The sequence below is a fragment of the Candoia aspera genome, chromosome 8 (assembly GCF_035149785.1).
Source record: "Candoia aspera isolate rCanAsp1 chromosome 8, rCanAsp1.hap2, whole genome shotgun sequence".
Classification (NCBI taxonomy): domain Eukaryota; kingdom Metazoa; phylum Chordata; class Lepidosauria; order Squamata; family Boidae; genus Candoia; species Candoia aspera.
The window spans coordinates 18,229,906-18,254,413 of NC_086160.1; the positions used below are offsets into that span (position 1 = coordinate 18,229,906).

Consider the following 24,508-nt stretch of genomic DNA (forward strand, 5'->3'; position numbering starts at 1 on the left):
TCCATGCTGGGTAGCTGGGACTTCACTTTCTCCAAGGCTGCATCTCTCCAGACCACCGTTTCTCAACCTTGGCAACTCTAAGATGCGTGGACTTCAACTCCCAGTCCACCCATCTTAGAGTTGCCAAGGTTGAGAAACGCTGCTCCAGACCAACGTAGACAATTTTAAACCGCAGATTTCCAACCCAGAAGTTATATTTCCGGTGGGTGGAGGGGAGTCCCGAGTCCCCTTCCCCAGGCTCGCTCTCGCTCGGCTTATTCGGGGAAACCCCACCGCTGCCCCTTCGCATTTCCGCCGCGCGCCACCCGGGCGCACCTCGGCTCACTGAAACCTCCCCGGCGCTCCGCGCGCGCCCGGCTTTCCCGTCCTTCGGCCGAACCAACGCCGGGGGGGGGGGGGGCGGCGCGTGCGCGCGCGCTCCGCAACACCCCCTCCCTCTTTCGCTCGCGCGCGCCAGGGCGCCCTCCCCGTCCCTTGCCCGCGTCGCCGCCGAAGCCCACTCCCCGCCGCAGGAGGCCGAAAGGAGGACGCCGCCGCGGAGGAGCCCCGGGCTGAGCCCGGCTGGCCACGGCAGCCCCGCGCTCGCCGCTCCGGTCAGGTACCGCCTCCTTCTCTCCAAGCAGGATGCGGCAGCGGCGACTGGCAACCGGCAGCCTATGGCGCACAGGGGGCGGATGAGGCGGGTTCCGCCCTGCCTCCTACCGGCCGGTGCAGGTAAAGGGGAAACGCGTGGGCTTTTCCGGCCGGCCGGCCGGCTAGCCAACTATAGCGGCGGCTGCAGCTTCTGAATACCACGCCGTTTGCGGGTCTACTAGGAGGTTTACGGTATCCAGCTGGTCCCTTGTATAACGCGGTCTCTTTTGTGAGGGGTCCCCGACTGACCGCGCTCGGCTTCCGACGCGTTCTGGGTCCGGGGCTCTTTCCTGAAAGCATGCTTGCTGAGGAAGTGCTTCTGAATCCAGAGAGGTTCCTGGTGGACGGGTTTGGGAGTCAGGCTGCGCAAATAGAATCTCAAGATGATTTATTGTGCTTCCTACTTCTCGGTCCTCTCTCCGCATATTCTTGCACAGCAAGAGCGCTGAAATAATTCCGATAATCCACGCAAAGTTTGTCGCTTTCCTTTCCACTGCCTGTTTACCAAAGATGCTGGTTTTAAATCTCCTCCTCAAACAACTTCTCCCTCTTGTTTTTAATTCATTCCAACCACCGGCTCGCTCGTCTTTTCTTTGGGAATGAAAACTCTCCATATTGGCGGCTGGCATCTTTCTCTCCATCCTTTGATCGACGGGGTTGTTTTGCATGCCGCAAACATCTTAAAATAGCTCCGATCTTGGGGGAGCAGCGGGTGGGGTGGAATTTTTGTCTTACGGCAGCTTGATTCTTAGCGAAGCTCCTTAGCATCCTTTTGGCTAAAGGCTGTCGCTGCTCTGCTGTTTACCTCCGGATTATGGGGCTGGCTTGGAAAACTTCCGTTTATAATATTGGCGGTTGCCAGTTTCTTTACATGTTGACCTCTTCGGCTATCCATTACAGTAATAGATGAAGCGAAGGTTGCCTCCTCCATGCTAGAATCCATACTTCAGAATGGAGAAAGATGAAGTCACAGAGCATAAATGCTGATCTTAATATGCCTGTAAACAGTTCTCGAATGGTTTCCCTTTACAAATAGCCTTACATGCTCAATTGTTACCCCAGAAAAGGGTGATTCTCTCCTTTAGCCAAAACTACCAAATACTGAATCATTTAATAATGATTGCCGGTGTCTGACTTTCCTGTGCCTCGTTTTCCTCTCATCACATTGTTTACAGTTCTTCCCCTGTTCCCCTAAGACATGATCGGCAACATAAGACTGGGGGAAGTGGATCATAATCCACAAAAGCCTAGGCTATCAGAGATCCTGATTTTTAAAGTGCTGTTAGAGGTGTTCAGGAAAGGCAAGTTTGGTAGAGCTGGGGTAATGTCACCCCAGTCCAATTCTATAGAAGGATTTCATAGCCCCCCGAAAGAGGGAATTGTAATCTTGTGCGGCAGAAAGGTGGCTGGCTTCCCAGGAATGCCATGTTCTCCTTTTGCTTGTCTTCACCTTTTTTTTTTAAGTGCCTTCATGTCTTTGAGTTACTCTTGACTCCTGATGACTACAAGGGACAAGTCCCTGCAGTTTTCTTGGCAAGGTTTTTCAGAAGTGGTTTGCCCTTTCCTCCTTCCTAGGGCTGAGAGAGAGCACGACTGGCCAAAGGTCACCCAGCTGGCTTTGTGCCTAAGGCAGGGCTAGAACTCAGGGTCTCCCGGTTTCTAGCCTGATGCTTTAAGCACTACACCAAACAGGCTGTCTGTTTCTTTAACTATCCCAGCATTTTTTCAGCTGGACAGCATCTCTCCAAGGCCACTGGAATGTATCTTACACATCAATTCCAGTGTGATCATTTTAACTAGAAATAGAACGACACATGAGCTCTGCTACCCAGCTATTGGTGCTGTATTTGCTTTTCCTATTCTGTTCTGTTCCTTTGAGTCAGTCTTGACTCCTGATGACTGTCTGGACAAGCCCCTGCAGTTTTCTTGGCAAGATTTTGAAAGTGATTTGCCATTGCCTGTTTCTTCCTAGGGCTGAGAGAAAGTGAGTGGCCCAAAGTCACCCAGCTGGCTTCTTGCCTAAGGCAGGACTAGAACTCACATTATCTTTGCATAATTTTACCTTAAAGCAGCCTTTCTCAACTTTTTGACCCTGGAGGAACCTTTGAAATATCTTTCAGGTCTCGGGGGAACCCCTGCACATTCAGGCTCAAATATAGCCAGGACTTTGTTGTTGTTGTTTATTCGTTTAGTCGCTTCCGACTCTTCGTGACTTCATGGACCAGCCCACGCCAGAGCTTCCTGTCGGTCGTCAACACCCCCAGCTCCCCCAGGGACGAGTCCGTCACCTCTAGAATATCATCCATCCATCTTGCCCTCGGTCGGCCCCTCTTCCTTTTGCCTTCCACTCTCCCTAGCATCAGCATCTTCTCCAGGGTGTCCTGTCTTCTCATTATGTGGCCAAAGTATTTCAGTTTTGCCTTTAATATCATTCCCTCAAGTGAGCAGTCTGGCTTTATTTCCTGGAGGATGGACTGGTTGGATCTTCTTGCAGTCCAAGGCACTCTCAGAATTTTCCTCCAACACCACAGTTCAAAAGCATCGATCTTCCTTCGCTCAGCCTTCCTTATGGTCCAGCTCTCGCAGCCATATGTTACTACAGGGAACACCATTGCTTTAACTATGCGGGCCTTTGTTGTCAGTGTGATGTCTCTGCTCTTAACTATTTTATCGAGATTTGTCATTGCTCTTCTCCCAAGGATTAAGCGTCTTCTGATTTCCTGACTGCAGTCAGCATCTGCAGTAATCTTTGCACCTAGGAATACAAAGTCTTTCACTGCTTCTACATTTTCTCCCTCTATTTGCCAGTTATCAATCAAGCTGGTTGCCATAATCTTGGTTTTTTTGAGGTTTAGCTGCAAGCCAGCTTTTGCACTTTCTTCCTTCACCTTCATCATAAGGCTCCTCAGTTCCTCTTCACTTTCAGCCATCAAAGTGGTATCATCTGCATATCTGAGATTGTTAATGTTTCTTCCAGAGATTTTAACTCCAGCCTTGGATTCCTCAAGGCCAGCTTGTCGCATGATGTGTTCTGCATACAAGTTGAATAGGTAGGGTGAGAGTATACAGCCCTGCCGTACTCCTTTCCCAATCTTAAACCAGTCTGTTGTTCCGTGGTCTGTTCTTACTGTTGCTACTTGGTCGTTATACAGATTCTTCAGGAGGCATACAAGATGACTTGGTATCCCCATACCACTAAGAACTTGCCACAATTTGTTATGGTCCACACAGTCAAAGGCTTTAGAATAGTCAATAAAACAGAAATAGATGTTTTTCTGAAACTCCCTGGCTTTTTCCATTATCCAGCGGATATTGGCAATTTGGTCTCTAGTTCCTCTGCCTTTTCTAAACCCAGCTTGTACATCTGGCAATTCTCGCTCCATGAACTGCTGAAGTCTACCTTGCAGGATCTTGAGCATTACCTTACTGGCATGTGAAATGAGTGCCACTGTTCGATAGTTTGAACATTCTTGAGTGTTTCCCTTTTTTGGTATGGGGATATAAGTTGATTTTTTCCAGTCTGATGGCCATTCTTGTGTTTTCCAAATTTGCTGGCATATAGCATGCATTACCTTGACAGCATCATCTTGCAAGATTTTGAACAGTTCAGCTGGGATGCCGTCGTCTCCTGTTGCCTTGTTATTAGCAATGCTTCTTAAGGCCCACTCAACCTCACTCTTCAGGATGTCTGGCTCTAGCTCACCGACCACACCATCAAAGCTATCCCCGATATTGTTATCCTTCCTATACAGGTTTTCTGTATATTCTTGCCACCTTTTCTTGATCTCTTCTGCTTCTGTTAGGTCCTTGCCATCTTTGTTTTTGATCATACCCATTTTTGCCTGGAATTTACCTCCAATGTTTCTAATTTTCTGGAAGAGGTCTCTTGTCCTTCCTATTCTATTGTCTTCTTCCACTTCCGCGCATTGCTTGTTTAAAAATAATTCCTTATCTCTTCTGGCTAACCTCTGGAATTTTGCATTTAATTGGGCATATCTCCCCCTATCACTGTTGCCTTTTGCTTTCCTTCTTTCTTGGGCTACTTCTAGTGTCTCAGCAGACAGCCATTTTGCCTTCTTGGTTTTCTCTTTCTCTGGGATGTATTTTGTTGCCGCCTCCTGAACAATGCTGCCAACTTCTGTCCAGAGTTCTTCCGGGACCCTATCTACTAAGTCCAGTCCCTTAAATCTATTCTTCACCTCCACTGCATATTCCTTAGGAATATTAGTGAGCTCATATCTAGCTGATCTGTGGGTCTTCCCTAATCTCTTTAGTCTGATCCTAAATTGTGCAAGAAGAAGTTCGTGATCTGAACTACAGTCAGCTCCAGGTCTTGTTTTTACCGACTGTACAGATGTCCGCCACCTTTGGCTGCAAAGGATGTAATCAATCTGATTTCGGTGTTGTCCATCTGGTGAAGTCCATGTATAAAGCCGTCTCTTAGGTTGTTGGAAGAGAGTGTTTGTTATGCAGAGTGAATTGTCTTGGCAAAATTCTATCAGCCTGTGTCCTGCTTCGTTTTGTTCTCCCAGGCCATACTTACCTGTAATTCGAGGTGTCATTTGACTGCCCACCTTAGCATTCCAGTCTCCTGTGATGAAAATAACATCTCTTTTAGGCGTGTTGTCCAGTAGGTGCTGCAGATCCTCATAGAACTGCTCTACTTCAGCTTCTTCAGCATTTGTGGTTGGGGCGTATATTTGGATCACTGTGATGTTAGATGGCTTGCCCTGAATTCGAATTGAGATCATTCTGTCGTTTTTTGGGTTGTATCCAAGCACTGCTTTAGCCACTTTACTATTAATTATGAAGGCTACTCCATTTCTTCTGTGGTCCTCTTGTCCGCAGTAGTAGATCTGGTGGTCATTTGATGTGAAGTGGCCCATTCCAGTCCATTTCAGTTCACTGACGCCCAGAATGTCTATCTTTAATCTTGACATCTCACCAATAACCACATCCAATTTGCCCTGGCTCATAGATCTTACATTCCAGGTTCCGATGGTGTGTTGATCCTTAGAACATCGGATTCGCCGTTCACCACCAGCACCGTCGGCCGCTAGCCGTCCTTTCGGCTTTGAGCTAGCTGCGTCATCACGTCTGGGGCTAGTTGAGCTCATCCTCTGTTCCTCCCCAGTAGCGTTTTGACCATCTTCCGACCTGGGGGTCTCATCTTCCGATGGTATACCGACATATCTCTGGTTGTACTGATCCATTTAGTTTTCACGGCAAGAATACTGGGGTGGGTTGCCAGGAGTTACAAAATCATTATATTTGTTTTATGTGTAGGCCTGTATATATGCATTAACAGTAGTCTTAAATTAAAAGAATGAAACTTACCACTTTAATGTGAAGTTGCCCAAATTTGAAATAATTTTTTAAATAAATTGTGATCTCCCAGGGAACAGCTAGTGACCTCTCGTGGAACCCTAGGGTGCCACAGAGCCCTGGTTGAGAAACCCTGTCTTAAAGACATTTTCTTTTCATAGAACATGGTAACCACGTGCGGTAACCTAAAACTGTGGCTTAGAGTATTGAGTTCTCAGTCGTTTTCTGTTTTTCGCTTTGGCTGTGTTGCACATGGATTTAAAACATGGTAGGCTGTTGTTATGGGAGCCCAGCCAGTATGATTAGTTTGTGCTTCAGTATGATTTACAAAACCATCTGATTGGATTAATTTATTAAATTATATTTAAATAATGATAGGTTAATGTGTTGGGCAATTATAGCCTTTACTATTGTTCATTATTTTTTTTAAACATCTGCTTTATGGTGCTTTTGTTAACTCACCCCATTGGACAAAGAAAATATTTCTAAACCTTATTAGTTGTGGCACTTAATTATCAGTGGAATGAGAGCAAATGTGTTTATATGTAAAGCAGTAAATAGTTATATATAATAGGTAACTAGATGGTACAGCAGAATGGCCTCCTAATGCCTATTGGCCAATACTAATGAAAGAAAAAAATTAAGAAATTGCTTTAAAACCTTAAGGGGGTTTCAAAGGCTTTGAAATATATACAGAATTTGTCATTAAGTTTAATGCTGTACTTCCTCTTTTTTCAACATGTACTTTAATAAACCTTGAGAGTTGTATCTTATGCTTAGTTTTTATTTTACAAGTCGTTAGAACCTTTTTTGTAGGATATATATACACAAACAAACATACATACATACATTCTCATGTTGTAACTTTATTCTTATTCCAAATATATGCTTTGGATGTAAAAAGTATTATAGGAAACTGCATAGTCTTTTCAGCACTACGAACTATCTTGTGAAACTTCTTCCCTTTGATGCATGAAGTTCTGAAGGTTTAGAGATTATTCAGGTGTTTGGTTATCACCAGAATTTTATGGCTACCTTTCCTTCCTTTTCGCTTTTATGTTAGAAAAGGTAAATAATTCCAGTTGTTGCCTCCCATTGTCTTTTGCTAGTGGAAACCAGTTTTTTTTTCTCCAGTTGTTCTGAAGGAAACCTGCTAATTCTTTTCAGTGTTTTGGCCACTGAGTTGATCACCAAGCTCTTTAGTTACTAACCCTTCTATTGCATTAAAATTATTTGATTTTAAATATAAGACCCAAAGTATCTAGATTTTTGGTGCTTTTCAGTGGCATGGGATGAGCTGCAAACATTTCCTCTGTCCAATTATTTCCTTTTTCTACTTGCTTTTGACATTATGTAACAGAAATGTACGAACCAGCTGAAGACAAAAGGGCTCTTCTGTTTTGCAGCAACAGAGAGAGCCTTTAAATATCTTGCCAAATTAGGTCATTCATTCTTTTACGGTTCACAAAGAAAGAGATAAGCAGAATAATATCAGTACTGTTCTACAGGGGATAAGTGTTCACAGGATAACACTCTGCTTAAGCATTCATTATGCTGACTTTGCTTGGCAGTGATGGAAAACTGTTTAATTATGCACATCTCTAGGATTTCAGAACAGACATTTATAGGAGTAGGAGGCTAGCAATTCACATGAACGTTATGCAAAAAGCTTTGCATGAAAATCACCAGTACCTTCCTATGATTGCTCATGATCTATATTGAAAATGAATCCCAGAGGAACTGCAGGGAAATGGTAGGATATTTGGCTTGTCTAACCTGGAGTCTTCCAAATGTGTTTAACTTCAGCTTTGTGTTTCCCAACTCCCATGCTTCAGGTTGGGCTGCTTTGGGCTCTGTCCCCTAAATTTCTTGGAGCTGAGCTTGTCTCCAGATGGTTCCATAGACAAATCCAATCAGTTTTCTTGGGACCAGTATAGAAGACTAATCTAGATTCCTGGAAATCCCTGCTGGTCTTCCATCCAAATGCTAATCAGACCCAACCCTGTTTTTATTCTGAGCCTGAGAAGACTGGCCAAGTCCTGCCACCTGGTTAGGATTCTCTTAATACGGTCAACTGTAGTTTGTTAGTAACAATAGCTGTTAGTGTTAGCAGGGTCACCAGGTTGTTGGGTGTATCCCTTATCAGAACTTGATGGTACTTCAGATTCCATTGAGTACTTCAGATTCCACCAGGATTTCAGTCAACTTTTAACCCCTCATCAACCTGAACCTAGACCTATCCATGCAACAGGTTGAATTTCTGGAAAGTTATGTAATTATAGTGCAACTACAAAATGGTAATAAACATAGACTTTATAGTATATTGAAAACGCTAATTGCTAAGCCCACAGCACATATCAATATATATTTTGCATGGCGTATGATAACACTATATTCATTACAACATGTTGAATGGGGTCTGTTAATGTAAAGATTTGCAACAGATGTTTCTCAGATAACAATTTAATTACACTGATGTGAAGATGGAAGTTGTGGGGAGAGCAACATGTCCAGAATGATATGCAAGAACAGTCTACTACAGGAGAGACTGTTGAGAGTGGAGGGCAAAAGGAAGAGGGGCCGACCAAGGGCAAGATGGATGGATGATATTCTAGAGGTGACGGACTCATCCCTGGGGGAGCTGGGGGTGTTGACGACCGACAGGAAGCTCTGGCGTGGGCTGGTCCATGAAGTCACAAGAGTCGGAAGCGACTGAACGAATAAACAACAAAACAGTTCCCAGTTAAAATAATTCAGCATGTATCCTCAATTATCTATAGCTCATCCCAAACCTGTACTTGCCTGCAACTGCATCCCCACCCTAAAACAATCTCAGGCTAGTAATATAATAAAATCTCCCTCAGGTGAACCCCCATTCCTGGTCACTTCATAGGCCCATCCAGGCAGTATTCTTTGCAGCAGTATTTTGCCATTACATTCCTCTAAGTGAAGAAGGCAAGTTACCTGCTGACATAATAATAATAATAATAATAATAATAATAATAATAAAAAAAAAAAACCATATAACAGATTTATGGAAAAAGGGATCACATCCTGGACCAATTCCTTCTGCCAACTCATATAGACATAGAAACACCATTACAGGATCATTTGCGAGTTCATTCAAGTGCTCAATTTCCAATGTGGATGTGGCATTTCCACGCCATGCTTTTGGCATTCTGTGCAGGACAAATAGGTTTTTATGCACAAGAATAAATGGACACAATAAGTGGCAATATACCATGGGAACAAGAAGGGCGGGGGTGGATACTGCAACTTCCCAGGAATGCTCTGTCACTAATTTTTTGATGGCCATTCTGGAATAAAGAAATTTCAGAGGAAGAATGAAATATGAAACCACTGAACTGTCATTTATTAGCAGATTATTTCAATTGTAGCATAGATTAAAATATAAACATTTGTCACACTGCATGTATTAATTAGCATGTCTATGCCAAGATATCACCAATAATTGTTCCCGCATTTTATTTTTTTTAAACTCATTCTTTGAGGTAAGAGAAGAACCTTCCGAAGTACCAGGCAGTCCCCCAGAGTGCTGAATTTCTCAATCAAGTCTACTGTCAACTGCTGTAGTTCATAGATTCATTTCTGCAGTCCCCTCTTTGAGACTGCATCTAAAACTTGATACACGCTATCATTTTTGTACAACATTACAAGCAAATGTTGAATAATGCATTGATGAAGAACCGCATTCTTACTAATATTGCAGCAGTTTGCACAATAAAATCTAATCAGGAACAAAAAACAGCTTGGAAGTTGTAATGGATACTTCAAAGCATGAATCATACCCCGAAGAAAATAGATTAATTCACATTAAAAAGAAAAGAAAGAGAATCCAATGGCAGCAAATGCACTTTTAATTAGTCTGGTAGAATAAAAAAATAATTGCATCCTGTGAACAGGATGACATTGTGGAGGGAAAAAAGTACAGACTATTTTTGCTGCTTTTTATAAATATATAATTGGTACTTGATCCTAAAAGTACAGACTGTAATTGTTGCTTTATATAAAACACCATCAATAAAACAGTTCATCATCTTTAATAATATAGAGCATGTCACAGCCTTAATCATCTCCAGGGAAGTTTAGACCAGTTTTCCCCAGCTTGGTGGTTTTCCAGAGATGTTGGGCTTCAACCCCCATAATCTTCAACCAGAATGTTTATTGGTCATGTTGATTTAGGATTATGAGAATTGAATTCCAAAATATCTGAAGGGACTTGTTTGGAAAGGGCTGTCTTAAAATTTTATGAAAGGCCCCTCATCTTGTGTGTTGATAAAACCTCTACTACATTTCCAAATTCATGTTTGGTAAAAAGACTTTTTTATGTGGCTTGTGGGGAAGCAGTTGCAATCTCCACCCTTGGCAGGTCATTTGCTTTTAAAAAGTAAATGCCTGATAAAAATTGAATCATCTGATCAAGTTGTATTTCTATTTCTGCCAATAATTCACTTTTTTCAAGGCACTGAATTGTATCAAACATCCTAGAGGTGGGAGAATGCTGGATGGATAATTGAAGTTATGCTCCAAGCTGTTGCTGTGACATCTGCATTGGCAGAACAGAGTGATCAGAATAGGTTTTTTTCTCAAGACAGCAGCACCTCACTATTCTGGGGAGAAGGAAGGAAGGAAGGAAGGAAGGAAGGAAGGAAGGAGGGAGGGAGGGAGGGAGGGAGGAAAGGAAGGAAGGAAGGAAGGAAGGAAGGAAGGAAGGAAGGAAGGAAGGAAGGAAGGAAGGAAGGAAGGAACAGACGGAGCTACAGATGGAACAATCTTTTGTTAAAAGTAATCAGCCTTACCATGTGGTAGAATGAGCTTGGCCTATTGTAGGAAATGCAAGAATCATTTAATGAAGGGCGAAGAATTGACATTAATTAATTAACTTGAAGCAGGCTTGTCAGTAATTGGAATGAGCTCAGCTGGAACAGAATGAGGAGTGCCTAATATAACAAAGTTGAGTCTCAGTAAATAAGTCTAATTTGAACAGTTTTGACCTAATATTCTAACACAGAACTATTTCCTTCAGTAGTGTCTAATCAAGGATCTTTCTCCTAGCTGTCCCTTACCTTGTCTCCTCCATTGTACTTTATGCGACAATACCTGTCAGTTCCAGCCAGCATGCCTTCCAATTCATCTAGAGGCAGGTTGAGGAAGGGCTTAAGTTTGGAGGTGGAGTTTCCTATTTAGTTTCTGAAATTGGCCACACCCATCACATTTATTGATTATTTATTTTCTGGTGTATTTTTGGCATCAGAACTGCAACACTGAAGTCACATAACAACATCAATTCTGTTAATATTGTTTTCCCATTGCTACTATACTCTTACGGGAATTCTGCCTTGCCAGAATAAGCAGTAGTGACAATCCCAGGCCTATTCACCCCCCATCCCAACCCAGGGAAGACAGTTTTGTATCTAGCACCTTCTAATAATATTTGTATAGCAATCTTGATTCCAAAATGTTAACTGAATTAAGGGAGGTTTCTTGCCTAGACATTTGAAATTCACTTCGTTTTTCAAATTATCAGAAGGCTCTTAGTGAATATTTAAATTTTCAACTGCTCAGTTATCAGGGACTTACAACTATGCTGAATTAAATGTTACCTACTGAATTTTGAAAGGACAGCTTTTTAAAAAGCAGTGCAAAGAATGTATAGGATTTTTTTTAGCTAGAAATATTTATTTTTAACCAATATCTGTCAATGAATGACAGGCATAGATCATTCTGACATTTGCTAAAGGCATCAGTGAACTAGGCCTTTCTCCTGAATTGATATTGCAATAGTTATTTTCTACATTCTTTGGAAAGTAAGATGCTAATGGATCCAATTAAGCTCCATAAGTTGTTATCTAATGCAGACTCAGACTGCTATGACTTATTCCAAATGCATTGATTTGGAATAATTTAGGCTACAGTTCTATGCTCATTTACCTGAGTGTAATCTCCACTGCTGCTTCTGTGTGAAGATGTATAGGCATTGAAGCAACAGAGATCAAGTAATGTTAAAGGAAGAAAAAATATAAAGATAAAAAGGGTATCAAGGGGAAGTATGGAAATGAATATCTGCTTTTTACTTGGGGCTGTGATGTTTTAATAATGGAAACAAAACACAAAATGGATTACTTTTTAAATATATATTTTCAAGAAAGGTGATAGAGCAGTTTTAAAAGTTAATTGAACTTCAAAATATTTCAGAAGTTCATGATCAATTGTTTAGTGGAACAAAATATAAAATTTCCATGAGGATCCCTGTTTTGTCAAAAGTGCTAGATTTTTACCAGAAATTGTTAAATTCTTCAAGAGTGATGGCAGAGTCTCCATCCCTCTGAAGTCTGAAGTTAGATGACCTGATCTAATGGTGCTTTTCAGAGCCCGCTGCAGAAAGTAGACATCTCCATGGAACAAGTGATCTACTTTTCTTTGTCCAATGCTTGGCTATTAAAACAAACTTGACTTCTTTTCTTCAAAAACAGTTTGTGGACTTTTCCTATTAAGACTAATGTTCTAACAGGAAAATGTAAGAACCTTTGTTCCAAATGCTTAGCACAAATATTGCTGCAACAAAAAGGCTTGATGCACATCCTTGCTGTTGCCATTCTGTCATGGCCAGGGGGAAGGAAGGAGAAACTGGTTTGATATTATAGAAGAAAAGTAGAACATGGTAAGAAGGTGTGGGGAATTGCTATATATCAAAAGAAAGTGTCAGTCATCTAAATCTGAAGGCAAGACTTACTGTTGGGCAAAGAGAAGATATATGTACCCTTGGATCTTCATATTGATCTCTTATTTTTTGTGAAAATCTACTGGGAGCATGTTGACCCAAGACTCTTGGATTTTATTTTGAAACTCAGTTTCCTATGATTCATTCACAGTTGACCTTAATTATTCCAAAGTACTCTCAGCTTATGCATTAATTTTTTCCTTGATAACTATTCATATAGTTACAGCAGGAGATAAGTAATGTCTACTTAGTTGTTCCTGGGAACAAACCTTTGCTCCTTCTTTGGCTAACCAATAACATTGTGCTGTAACAGATGAATTAAGCAAGCACTTCCCCAGAGTCTGTTTGACTTGATGGAATATGTGACAAATTCTGCAGAGCTGAAAACTCTATAGACCCAACCCAAATTGGATTTCCTGCACTGCTTTTAAAAATATCCTATGGAGAAAAGTTGATTTGACTTGACTTGAATTTATGTGGGTGGGGAAACTGCAGATCTGTGTGTGCGTATTTACTTATTTATTATTAGAAAAAGATTAAACCTGCCATTCAGGGCACACTGTTCTCATAAGGGTAGGAAATGTATAATGTCATTGCAGGTGTCCCAGAAGTTTTCTCAGTTGTGGAAACTCACTGCTGATTTTTTTCTACAGTAATACATAGAAGCCTTGTGTGGGGGTGGGGGTGTATGTGTGAGAAAGAGAGAGTGATGGCAACAATCATGGCCCTTTTTGACTTCCCAGCTGGACCAGTTCCTGCAGTGGATCCTGGTGAAGGTTGTTGCTATGCACATCAAGTCCAGATTCAACTGGCTTCATATCCTGAAAGCTTCTTGATTTTTTTCCCAGTGGCCAGATGGTGGCTTTTGCTCTTTCCACATCCCTGGCAGCAATCAGAAAATCAAGGGCTAAATAAACAAATCATAACTTCTTGCTACTGATGTGGCCCTTGGGAAGCTTGCTGATATTATTTAACAGCTGATGTCATGGTTGATGCCAGATGACAAGAGTCTCATCATAGCAGAGTCTGGCTCTCTTTCTGTGACAGAAGCCAAGATCCCTGCCATACACTCTGAGAGACATAGAGCTTTTCTAGGTGGGAGCTGGCCCAGTCAATTAGGGCCCATTAACTTGGATATATCCAAAGTATGTATGTTACTCCACTTGGAGAGTCTTTTTCAGTGCTGTTTGACCAAGTGGATTGCAGGAAAGCTGATTTGCCATAGGAATCATGTAGACTTCTCTGCCCAGTTTGGTCCTTCAGCACTAAACCAGTTGTTCTGAAGACAGAGTTGCAAGCTTCTCTTCTTTATGTAAAGTGTTGATTGATATCATCCTAAGGCCATTTTTAAAATCATAATTTGTTGATTGAGCTTTATTGACTTTGTTCATAAATTAGTCTAAGGCATAGTAGTCAGGTCCATACACTGCACTAAGTTGCAAATAAAAAGACAGATTATGATTCGGTGTAATGTATAAGACCTGTTTGCATATTTATTTATTTAATTTATTTATCAAATGTATATGGCTGCCCATCTCACACAAAGTGACTCTGGGCAGTGTACAGCAATTAATTAAAACAAATATATATAAAAACAATCATCATTAAAATATAAAAACTACAAGGCACAAGAGAGAGTGAATGTTAATTGCAATATAGGAACCATCTTAGGATTTCACCAGTCCTCTGGGACCCCCAGGCCTGATGACATAGCCAGGTCTTGAGGAACCTCTGGAACATTAACAGGGTGGAGCTAACCTCACTTCAAGGGGGGAGAATGTTCCATAAGGCAATCACTGCAGCAGAAAAGGTCCATTTCATGGGACCAACCAAGTGTAGTTCCCAGAGGATGGGACCCGCAATATGCCTTTTCTACCAGGTCTGATGGGGTGGGCAGATATAATCGGGGAGAGGTAGTCCCTCAGATAACCTAGCCCCATGCCATGAAGGGCTTTAATGGTTAAAACCAGCACCTTGAATTGGACCCAGAAGCAATCTGGCAACCAATGCAGCTTGCGGAGCATTCCGCACCAGCTGAAGCTTCCGAATACTCTTTAAGGGCAGCCCCATGTAGAGCCCATTACAGTAGTCCAACCAGGAGATGAATAGGGCACGAGTGACTGAGCAGAGCCCTCCGATCCAGGAATGGGATGTGATGGAATGTGAGGGTGACCTTGGAAAACAGAGGGAAGAGATGCTGCCTAGGGAATGATCAGATATAAGGAAAGGTAGTCCACGAGAGGGTAACGGTCTGAAGAAAAAACTTGGGAAAGATCCGCCCTGACCACTCAAGTGATAAATAGGGAGGGAGGGAGATTTGTACTTTCAGACTTGCAAGATTCTGTCAACGTAGCCTTACAATAAAGTAGAATTAGTTCATCTAGCTGTGTTTCCTGTCTGGTTTACCTGGAACAGATGACACAGGGACAACTGGTGCACAACACAAAGCTATGCAAAGGCCCTCCTAGCCACTACTGCCACCTGCTCCTCAAGCAGGAGTCATGAGTTCAGGAGGACCCCCAGATTCTACACGGGGTCTATCTGGGGCAGTGCAACCCCATCCAGCACCAAAGATGGCATAGTCCCAGGACTGGCAGGCCCCAAAACACAAAGCCACTCAATCTTGCCAGGGTTCAGCTGAAGTTTGTTGTTCCCCATGCACATCCACACAGCATCCAGACACCAGGATAAGATGTTCATGGCATTGCTTAATTCTCCAGGGGCAGAGATATACTATATAATTAAGTATCATCAGCGTACTAATGATACCTCACCCCATGGCGAGGGATGAGCTCACCCAGCAGCCTCATATAGATGCTGAATAGGAGAGAGCACCAAATCCACATAGTAGGGGCCAAGGGCAGGATCTCTCCTTCCCAATTACCACCAACTGGAATCGATCCTGGAGAAAGGAAGCAAACCAGCACAACATCGTGCCACCCACTCACAATCCCCTGAGCCGATCCAGAAGGATACCATGGTTGATGATATTGAAAACTGCAGAGAGGTAAAGTAGGGCAAGAATGGATACACAACCCCCATCCCGCCCTTGCCATAGGTCATCCAAAAGTGCGACCAATGCCGTTTTTCTCCCATGCCCAGTCTGAATCTCGACTGAAAGGGATCCAGATAATCCGCTTCCTCCAAGGTCTTCTGAAGCTGCTGCTCAACCACCTTCTCAACCACCTTCCCCAGAAAGAGGAGGTTAGATACTGGATGAAAATTGTCCAGTATAGTGGGATCCAGCGATGGCTTCTTGAAGAGGGGTGGACCAAGGCCTCCTTAAGAGGCAAAGGAACAAACTCAAAGAAGAATTAAGCAGTCAAAGAAGAATTAACCACTGCTAGAACCCACGCACATGACACCCCTCGGGCCATTTTAACGAGCCAGGAGGGACATGGATCTAAAGAGCAGGTGGCTGAACTTACAGTCCTAAGGACCCTGTCCACTTCCTCAGGTCCAACAGGCTCAAATTATTCCCAAATAACTGGGCAAGACTTCCCCCAGGCATCTCCTCCGGACGTGTAACAAGGCTGGTGTCCAACTCAAAGTGAATCCAAGTCACTTTGTCCAACAGATGCTAAACAAATTCTTCCGCATGCCCTTGTAAGGTAATATAAGCTGTTATTTAAGCATGTTATTTATACCTGGGGTTCTTAAATAACCTATTGCTGCCTTCTAGTTCAATGCCATTTCTACTGAATTGCAGTTCACATGCTACCTATTCATCCAGAATTTATTCAGGCATCCATATCACCATTGAAGAAACCCTGGAAAAAGTTTGTGTTGACTTTGGGCTTTGGCTGAAGACATCAGATTCAACTTTCAGCCAAGAAAATATAATGCACTGTTGGCATCAGCTGGCAATTCCCTAAAGTGGTTCAAGCAGCTTGTTCCGGGGGTGGAAGAAAAAGTTTCTAGAGGAGAGGAAAGGATACTTTGACTGCTCTTTATGAACCATTTAAGAGGACTCATCTTCTGTGAGTTCAGTGAGACTCAGCTGACTTACAGGAAAGCTTTGAAGAGTCTTATTTGCATTGAACCCCCTCTGTCAGCTCTTGGAGATAACTCATGAAAGAGACACCAAAAGAGATACTAGAACTCTACTTCTGGCTATATAGGCTATAGTATCGATATGGGCTATAATAATAGAATCTTGAAAGCCAACAGCATTTCTCCTTCACTCCCTCTTATACCACAGAGACTCAAGGAAGGATAATATTGAATTTCTTTCTCATGCCTTCCTGTTTTCCAGGCAAAGTGTTTTCCTAACAATTGCCACATATTTTCTTCAAGGCCATCTCCAGACTCCTGAACACACACAAACCAGGACTGCAATGGGATGAACTAAACAGGCCAATTACAAGATGTAGTTGATGTAGAAGGGATGAAAATTGCAGTTGGCCAGTTAGATCCTCTTCGGAAAAAAACAATCATTTCAGTTTAGGGGAGGGCAATAAACCATGGAATAAAACTAATTACCACAGGCTGTGAGGATGAGGGGGGGAGATTGGGGGGATGAGGGGGGCTATGAAGGACAACCTAATTTTTGTGGCTAGTATCACAGAAGCTCTTATGCAATTGTTGGACCCTTTGTTTAATTAATATGACAAAAATGGTGTGAGGATAAAGTTAGGTATCCCTGTGCCTTGGTGTAAGAAATACAGAAGACCTGGAAGCCATTTTTTTCTGTCATATTCAATGGTGAAACTCTTCAGTAGATGGGACAGGAAATATTTTTAGCTTCCAAGGCTACCCACCAGCCATAATTAGAGCCAAAGCTAAATGGAGGCAGGGTCGCTCCAATTCTTCCTCTTCCTATACAGATGCACAACTGCAATCAAATAGGTCCCTTCACACATAATATCTTATTCACTAGCACTCAGACAGGCTTCATACCCAGCAGCAGTTGTACTCTATTAAAATGAGCCTGTTTGTTCATGGGGTAAATGAGAATGGAAAGAAGTTGCTGCTGAGGTAGGAAAGGTTGACCAACTGAGCTCATCCTAGTTGAGATTCTCCACAAGTTAAAGACTTTTTAAAACTCCCATTGACACCTGGGCAACCCAATGGAGTGTTGGAAAGAAATTATGTCAAAGGGCTCAGGATTCAGTCCGTCAGCAGGACAACTCTCAAAACACAGAACGAGACCAAATTCGGTGTGGGAAGAGAAGCCCGCAAAAGGAAAATTGAGTTTGAAAATGGGCCAGATCTGGGCAGGTACTCCAGAGGGAAAAAAATCCAAAACCAATTATCTGATGCATCCCTATGGAGGGAGCAATTAGACAAGTGCTGACTGCTCCATTTTAAGCCCCCTCCTGGTCATAAAATCCAGAGAGTTGCTGCAGGTGAGAGTTGAAGTAGGTCAAAGAAATTTAAATTGGATTGACAAATAAGAACAGGCTTAATTCCCCATGGCTTCCATGGATTTTTAAGGGGCAAAGAACCCCTTTGCCCTCAGCACCCACTTTGAATGGCCAGCAGCATACCTCCTGCAATGTACCTCTGCATGTAGAGCATAAGCACATAGCATAGCACAGACCTGAGCATAGAACATAAGCACATAGAGATAATGCCGACCTGTAACCAACTCACTAATTTTTTTTTTCCCCTTAGGCATCTGAGCCTCTTTTTATATTAAAAATAATAAGGCTTTAGCCTTAATGTACCTCTGTGGAAGTAGAGCTCATTGAATTCCATAGAATTTGCTTTTAATAAACTTGGGCAATATAATTTCTAGATATAAGTGTATACGTGATCTGTAGTTCATGATTCCTTTGCTTGTGCCATTTATATTGAACTGAGACTGAAAGGAGTGGAGTTAGAAGAAGGCTTTTTGTTCATTTTTTAAAAGTTGTCTGGTATTCAGGTTGTAGTATTTTGGAAAATTAAGAGTTTTGAAATGTGTCTGTATTTTGGTTTAATAACTGAATATTCCACTTCGTTTATGTATTGTTTGATATCTTGGAAACATTTGTTTGATTCCTTGGAGATTAACAAGTTTTAGCTTTCTGCAGGTGATGAAAGGCACCTTTTGCATAGTTTTTAATTTTTTCTAGTGATTTCAGCATATACTTTTAACTGGAGAATTTCAGTCTGCAGCTGTGACTCTTTCCCAGCTTCTCCTGGGGGGGGGGGGGGTTGTGAAAAAAGTGTGGATTCCAGAAAAGGAAGTTGCAATCATGGAAAGTGTTTACTTCCCACAGAAATGACTGTGATGCAGTTTCTGATCATAATCACACAGTTTGACTCTATTGAAATAATGGCAACCAGTTCACTAAAGTGACTTTGGTTAGGTAAAAGATAAAGATGTTTTCCAGTTGAGCTCTACCCAAGAAAATGTCCATGAAGTTTTCTTGGCAACAGTACAAAAGTGGTTTGTCATTGCTTTCTTTTGGAATATTATTTAGATTTCCCTGTGTAGCATACAGCCCTGGAAATTTCTGGCAGACTCCTATCCAAATACCAGCAATCCTGACCATACTTAGCTATTTCAAGATCATGTAGATGGCCTAGAAGTTATCACTATTGATAAATGAAACTGTACAGCTTGTGATACTTTTGATTGTGCTTTCTCTACCTCTATTAAGCAGGAATCTGTTAAAGGTTATGCTAGGCTTTGCTTTAAGAGGCAAATGGTATAAAACTACATAAAAGTCAATCTCTTACTATTAATTAAACATTTAGCGACATTGTATCTCTTGTATTCTATCGGTCTTATATTCTGCATTATGTGTCTTAATCATATCTTGAAAAATTAATAATAAATAAAGAAAAAAGAAAAAAAGAGGCAAATGGTAGCTTGCATGGGGAAGAAATGAAGACGCACTAACCAAGCTGCTGGTCTCAGGCAAGAAGCAGTGAGCTTGTTCTGCAAGAAGGCAAGCTTTGGAGGGAAATGATTGAACAATATGTCTCTCTGTATAGAAATGATCTGAGACACAGTTTGGGAAATGCGTGAGTTTGAGTTTAAGAGTTTTTCTTACTGGTGATACAAAGCAGGAATATCTTCTGGAAGATAGGGCCCCCCTGGTTCTTTACATGGCATGTCAGGCGTCACCATTTTAAAAAATGGTGGGACATGATGCAAAAGTCAGTGATTCTAGGATGAGGCGAAATTTGCTTCAGTTTAATTTACATACAAATGTTGTTCAAGTAAGTACAGCTCATAGGAAGACTCCTATGTATTTCCACTTTCTGTCTCCTTAAACATTTATGATTTGATAGCTACTTTGAAAGAGATTCTAGGAACTTGGCCCGGGGGGCATAGAGGGGTGGGCATTAAATCCTGGGACCTCAAGTTGTTCAGCCTGATATAGTGGATTGACCATTATACTATACCATTGCTGTGTTTCTAGAAATTAATAATGCTTCATGGTATTGTTACTGTTTTAATACATACTTGGTCTGTGGTTTCTTGTAGAATGGACCATGAGGCCTTCCAGCTAGAAAAGCAGCATGTCCATAAGGTCTACGAAAGCACAGCCTCTTATTTCAATGACTTGCAAGGCAAAGCGTGGCCTCGAGTTCGACAGTTTTTACTTGAACAGAAGCCTGGCAGCCTGATTGCAGATATAGGTAAGTTCTGGGTTTTATAAAAAATAAAGCTCTAGCTGAATGTCTTGGATGAGATGGAGGAAAAGAGTTGGCAAGAGAATCACAACTGTGTGGGGAGCACATGGGCAGAATGACAATTTGGGATATGGGGAGGAAAACCATCAGAATGGTGGCTAACCCTGATCTTAATTGCATTGACCACCAGGAGGTAGGCATTGCTTGACCAGTTTTGTCTTATTTGGGTCTCCTCAGATGTAGGTAGCCCGAATGTTATTCTGTATGATTCAAACCCTCTCCCAAACATTGAACTCATGGATCTGTGTACTTTAGACCACACAGGATCTACACTATGTAGAAATAGCAGAATGTTTCTCCCTACTGTTGAATTTCTTTCAGGCCTCCTTTTTGTTGGCAGGACTCTGGTCCATTTCCAGTAGAGAGGGGTGTTTATGTTCTTTCTAGGCATTTCCCCAAGTTAGATAATCCACTATTATTCTTGAGGTTTGAGTGAAAGTGCAAAAATCCTGTGGTAACTGCCCATGTTTCAGTTTAGGGATGCCCAGAGGAGCTAAGCAGGACTCTCTTGGTGTTCCTACTTGAGCTGAGGGCCATGCTCATCTATTTGATCTTCTGGTTTCTTGTATAATCAGTGTTTCTGTTTTGTTTGGCTTAAGGTTGTGGGACTGGAAAATATCTTGATGTCAACCACCTAGTGTATAATCTTGGATGCGATTATTGTGGCCCCTTAACTGAGATTGCAAGAGATAAAGGCTGTGAAGTAATGATCTGTGATAATCTACACCTCCCTTTTCGGGATCTGTGCTTCAATGCCATCATCTCTGTGGGAGGTAAGAGATTTTAATTGCTTGAACAGCTGAGATAAAAGGAAACACTTTCAATACACACCACATGACACTACATTAGTATTTCCTAATTTACTAATTATAGGAAGACTAGATAATAGGAAGTCAGGCTGTTTGTCAGTCCAGCTCAGGGGATTTATATATGCATTCTTAAAAAATAAGAAGGGTGCATGGCTGCAGAAAAAAAAAGACAAAGGTAAACTGAGATAGGAAAGAATATTCTGAGGATGTGGTAGGAAACAGCATCCCCGAATGTATTTTTGGACAGGCCATGTTCTCTGGGTAGCTAATTTATGAACAGATCGGCCCTTTCCCACAGGGAAAACATCCAGGGCAAAGGCCCTATGTCTGGTTCTCAGAATTTCCAGTTGAAAAAAGTAGCCCATCCCAATAGGCTGAGCAGCACTGGCTCTTGGAAATTTTAAGCAAAGATGTTTCTCTTCATTTTATACCTGATCTTTTAATTGAACTTAGCTGCATATAAGCAAACTTGGACTCTTCTGCAAAAATGAACAGGCATAAATCATTTCCCTATGGTTAGAAATGGGGAGGGTGCACAGAGTAATTTGCTTGGGCTGGAGGATGCAATGCTTAGTTGATTAGAGAGAGGGATATATCAGGAAGTTAAGGTACATAGCAGACCAAACTGAATTAGATACAGATATAATTGCATTTTCCCAGCAACAACATAATGTGTTTTGTCTGAAGTGGGAAAATGTAATATCCCTGAAACAGGAAAAAAAGGTTGTTGAGGAAACACATTGGAATCATAAGCCACAGTCTGCATTTGTTTCCATAAATACTGATAATCTGCAAAGTTTAGAAGTGATTATAGAGAATTAGACATGGTGAGAGTAACATCTGCTAAAATCTCAGAAAACAGGTAAGATGAAGGCTCCCTTTCAGCCTCTGAATTAGCTTTGCAATGAAAGAGAGACAAGAAGAGACTGGATGATGAGATTCTGTATCATCTACTGTGCATTCACTGCTTTGTTCAAAAATGGAATGGTGATTATGAAATTGAAAAGAATTAAACCATTTCCCTAGCCTGATTTTTAAACTTTAGATATAATTTATGTATGATTTGTCTGTGTGTTTTTTAGTTTTGTTTGTTTTCTTTTTAATTTTTTTTCTTTTTTTGTCTCTTCCCCCTGTGAGGTAGTTTAATATGAGTCTTTTTTCACCATACAGGTTTTTCTGTATAATAGGTTTCTGCTTTGAAGTATATAATTTTAGTGCAATAGATATATATTTATATAGCTATTTTGTTTATATAAATATCACAAATAGCTACTGTTTTTCAAGAGATGTTATGTTTTTAAAATTCAATTTAAAAGAAGTTAAAAAAGATAAAGTCTCCCTTGATTCAAGTTCAGTCTGGTGACTAAACAGACATACCTGTAGTATTAGTATTAGTATTAGTATTAGTATTAGTATTAGTATTGCAGCTGCTGTTGCTATTGGCAACAAAATGGAAGATGTACTGTATGTCATTGTCTTCATGTAGATTTTTCTTTTTTTTACTTCCCAGTCTAGTCCATAGCGGCATTTCCTGTAGTCTCCCACAAATAGAAAATAGAGGAAATAAAACAAATTAGGCCAGAAGGCAAGGGATTTTATGAGTTGCTTAGGTTTTTGGTCCTCTTATAGCTGGCAAGATTATCTTTCAATTTTATCATACAAAATAGTAGAACAGAGGATTAATTTTGCAAATACAGAAAATGCTGCACAAGGAACAATGTTCTGGTACATAATTGTAAAGACATTTAACTCAAAATATACACATCCCTAATGATAGAACATATTCCCTCTTCTTTCTCAGTGATTCACCATTTCTCCACAAAGCAAAGACGAATCCAGGCGATCCAAGAAATGGTCCGGGTGCTGGTACCAGGTGGCCAAATGATGATTTACGTCTGGGCCATGGAGCAAAAAAATCGGCATTTTGAGAAACAGGACATATTTGTTCCTTGGAATGAAGCCTTGTGTTCACGACTGCTTTCAGAATCCAATAAACCTGGGCATAAAGCTGATATTACACCTCCTACAGAATCTCAGACGATGCATTCGCAACCGCCAATGGGTTCCAAATGCAGGAACCCTGGTAGCCTTGATCAGAAACATCCCCAGAGAATGGGTAACTGCTTAGCTGGATCCTGCTGTGTGAAAATTTCTGAAGATGAAGAAAAACGATTTTACAGTGCCCTTGGGAGATCTTTTCGTTCCTGGTTTTCATCCAGATCTCTTGATGAGTCTGCCTTAAGAAAGCAAAATGAAAAGATGGAACCTTTGAAGAATGGGGTGGGATGGACAGGCAGCACAATTTCTGTTCAGCCGTTCAGGCATTGCAGTTTAGATTTAGGCTGTCAGGCAGCATTGCTTAAAGAACAACAGCTAGATCACTATGATGATGTGTTTACAAAGTGTGTGGCTTGTAAAAAAATCCAGTGGCTGACAGCTTCAGGGTCACTGAGAGGTTTTAACAGTGAGCCAGCTACATTAGTCCAACACCGCAACGGGGAAACCTCATTTCTAAGCAGTTCTGTGGAAAACATAAAGAATAGCTGTAGTCCTCAAAGTAATAGTCATTCTTTTGCAGGAAAAGCCTTTAGAAGGATGTCATCTGTTGGCTCTAGCGAGTCTGTTGTAGAATCAGCCGTGGCGGTGGGAGACCGTGCTGTTAATGGACAGGGTACCAGAGCCTATATGCGCTACTACCATGTTTTCAGAGAAGGGGAGCTGTGCTCTCTGCTTGAAGAAAATGTTCCTGAGGTTCACATAGTAAGCTCAAGCTATGACCATGGTAACTGGTGCATTATTGTGAAGAAAACAATAAACAACAGCTGAAAAGTTAGGTTTTCAGATAATGTTATCGAAGAAATATTATACATTTTGGCAGGCCTTTATCATCCATTCTGTGTGCATTGGTACAGTCTGAATATAAAGATGTCACTGTGAAAGAATAGTATTCAACAGTTTGTTGAAAAACAAGCTTTTTACAAATGCCCAGCCTCAATTTATATTGTTTTTAGGAAGTTGGGGGGGGGTTGTTTTGTTTTTTAAACATTTTATAAATAAAACTTTTGTAAGAGAAGGAAGGAGACATTTCTTCATTTCCCTTCCCTCCCTCCCTCCCTCCCTCCCTCTGAAGATAGCATTCTCCCAATGAAACGACAGTACAATTTGTGCTTGGTCTTTTACCATCTGAGGTTTTTTTGTTTGGTCAGGAATTTACACTTTGTAAAGTACAGCTTTCATTTTTAAAATGGTTTTGGTTTGTTTTTTTTTAATACCTTACTATTAGACTGCACAGACCTGAGATTCTTTTCCCAAACAGTGCAAAAGGCACTGAAAAATGAAGGTGGTTTCCTCTGGAATTTTAAAGAGG

The 24,508-nt window shown here is 41.4% G+C and overlaps 1 protein-coding gene across 1 annotated transcript; it reads left to right on the plus strand.

Annotated features, from left to right (window-relative positions):
• The first annotated feature begins 549 nt into the window (after positions 1 to 549).
• TRMT9B (tRNA methyltransferase 9B (putative)) lies at positions 550 to 24,161 on the plus strand. The gene is made up of 4 exons (XM_063309803.1): positions 550 to 714; positions 20,124 to 20,278; positions 20,932 to 21,105; positions 22,943 to 24,161. Exons 2-4 carry the CDS (start codon positions 20,125 to 20,127, stop codon positions 23,965 to 23,967), a joined length of 1,353 nt encoding a protein of 450 aa, XP_063165873.1. The 5' UTR covers positions 550 to 714; position 20,124; the 3' UTR covers positions 23,968 to 24,161.
• The last annotated feature ends 347 nt before the right edge of the window (positions 24,162 to 24,508 follow it).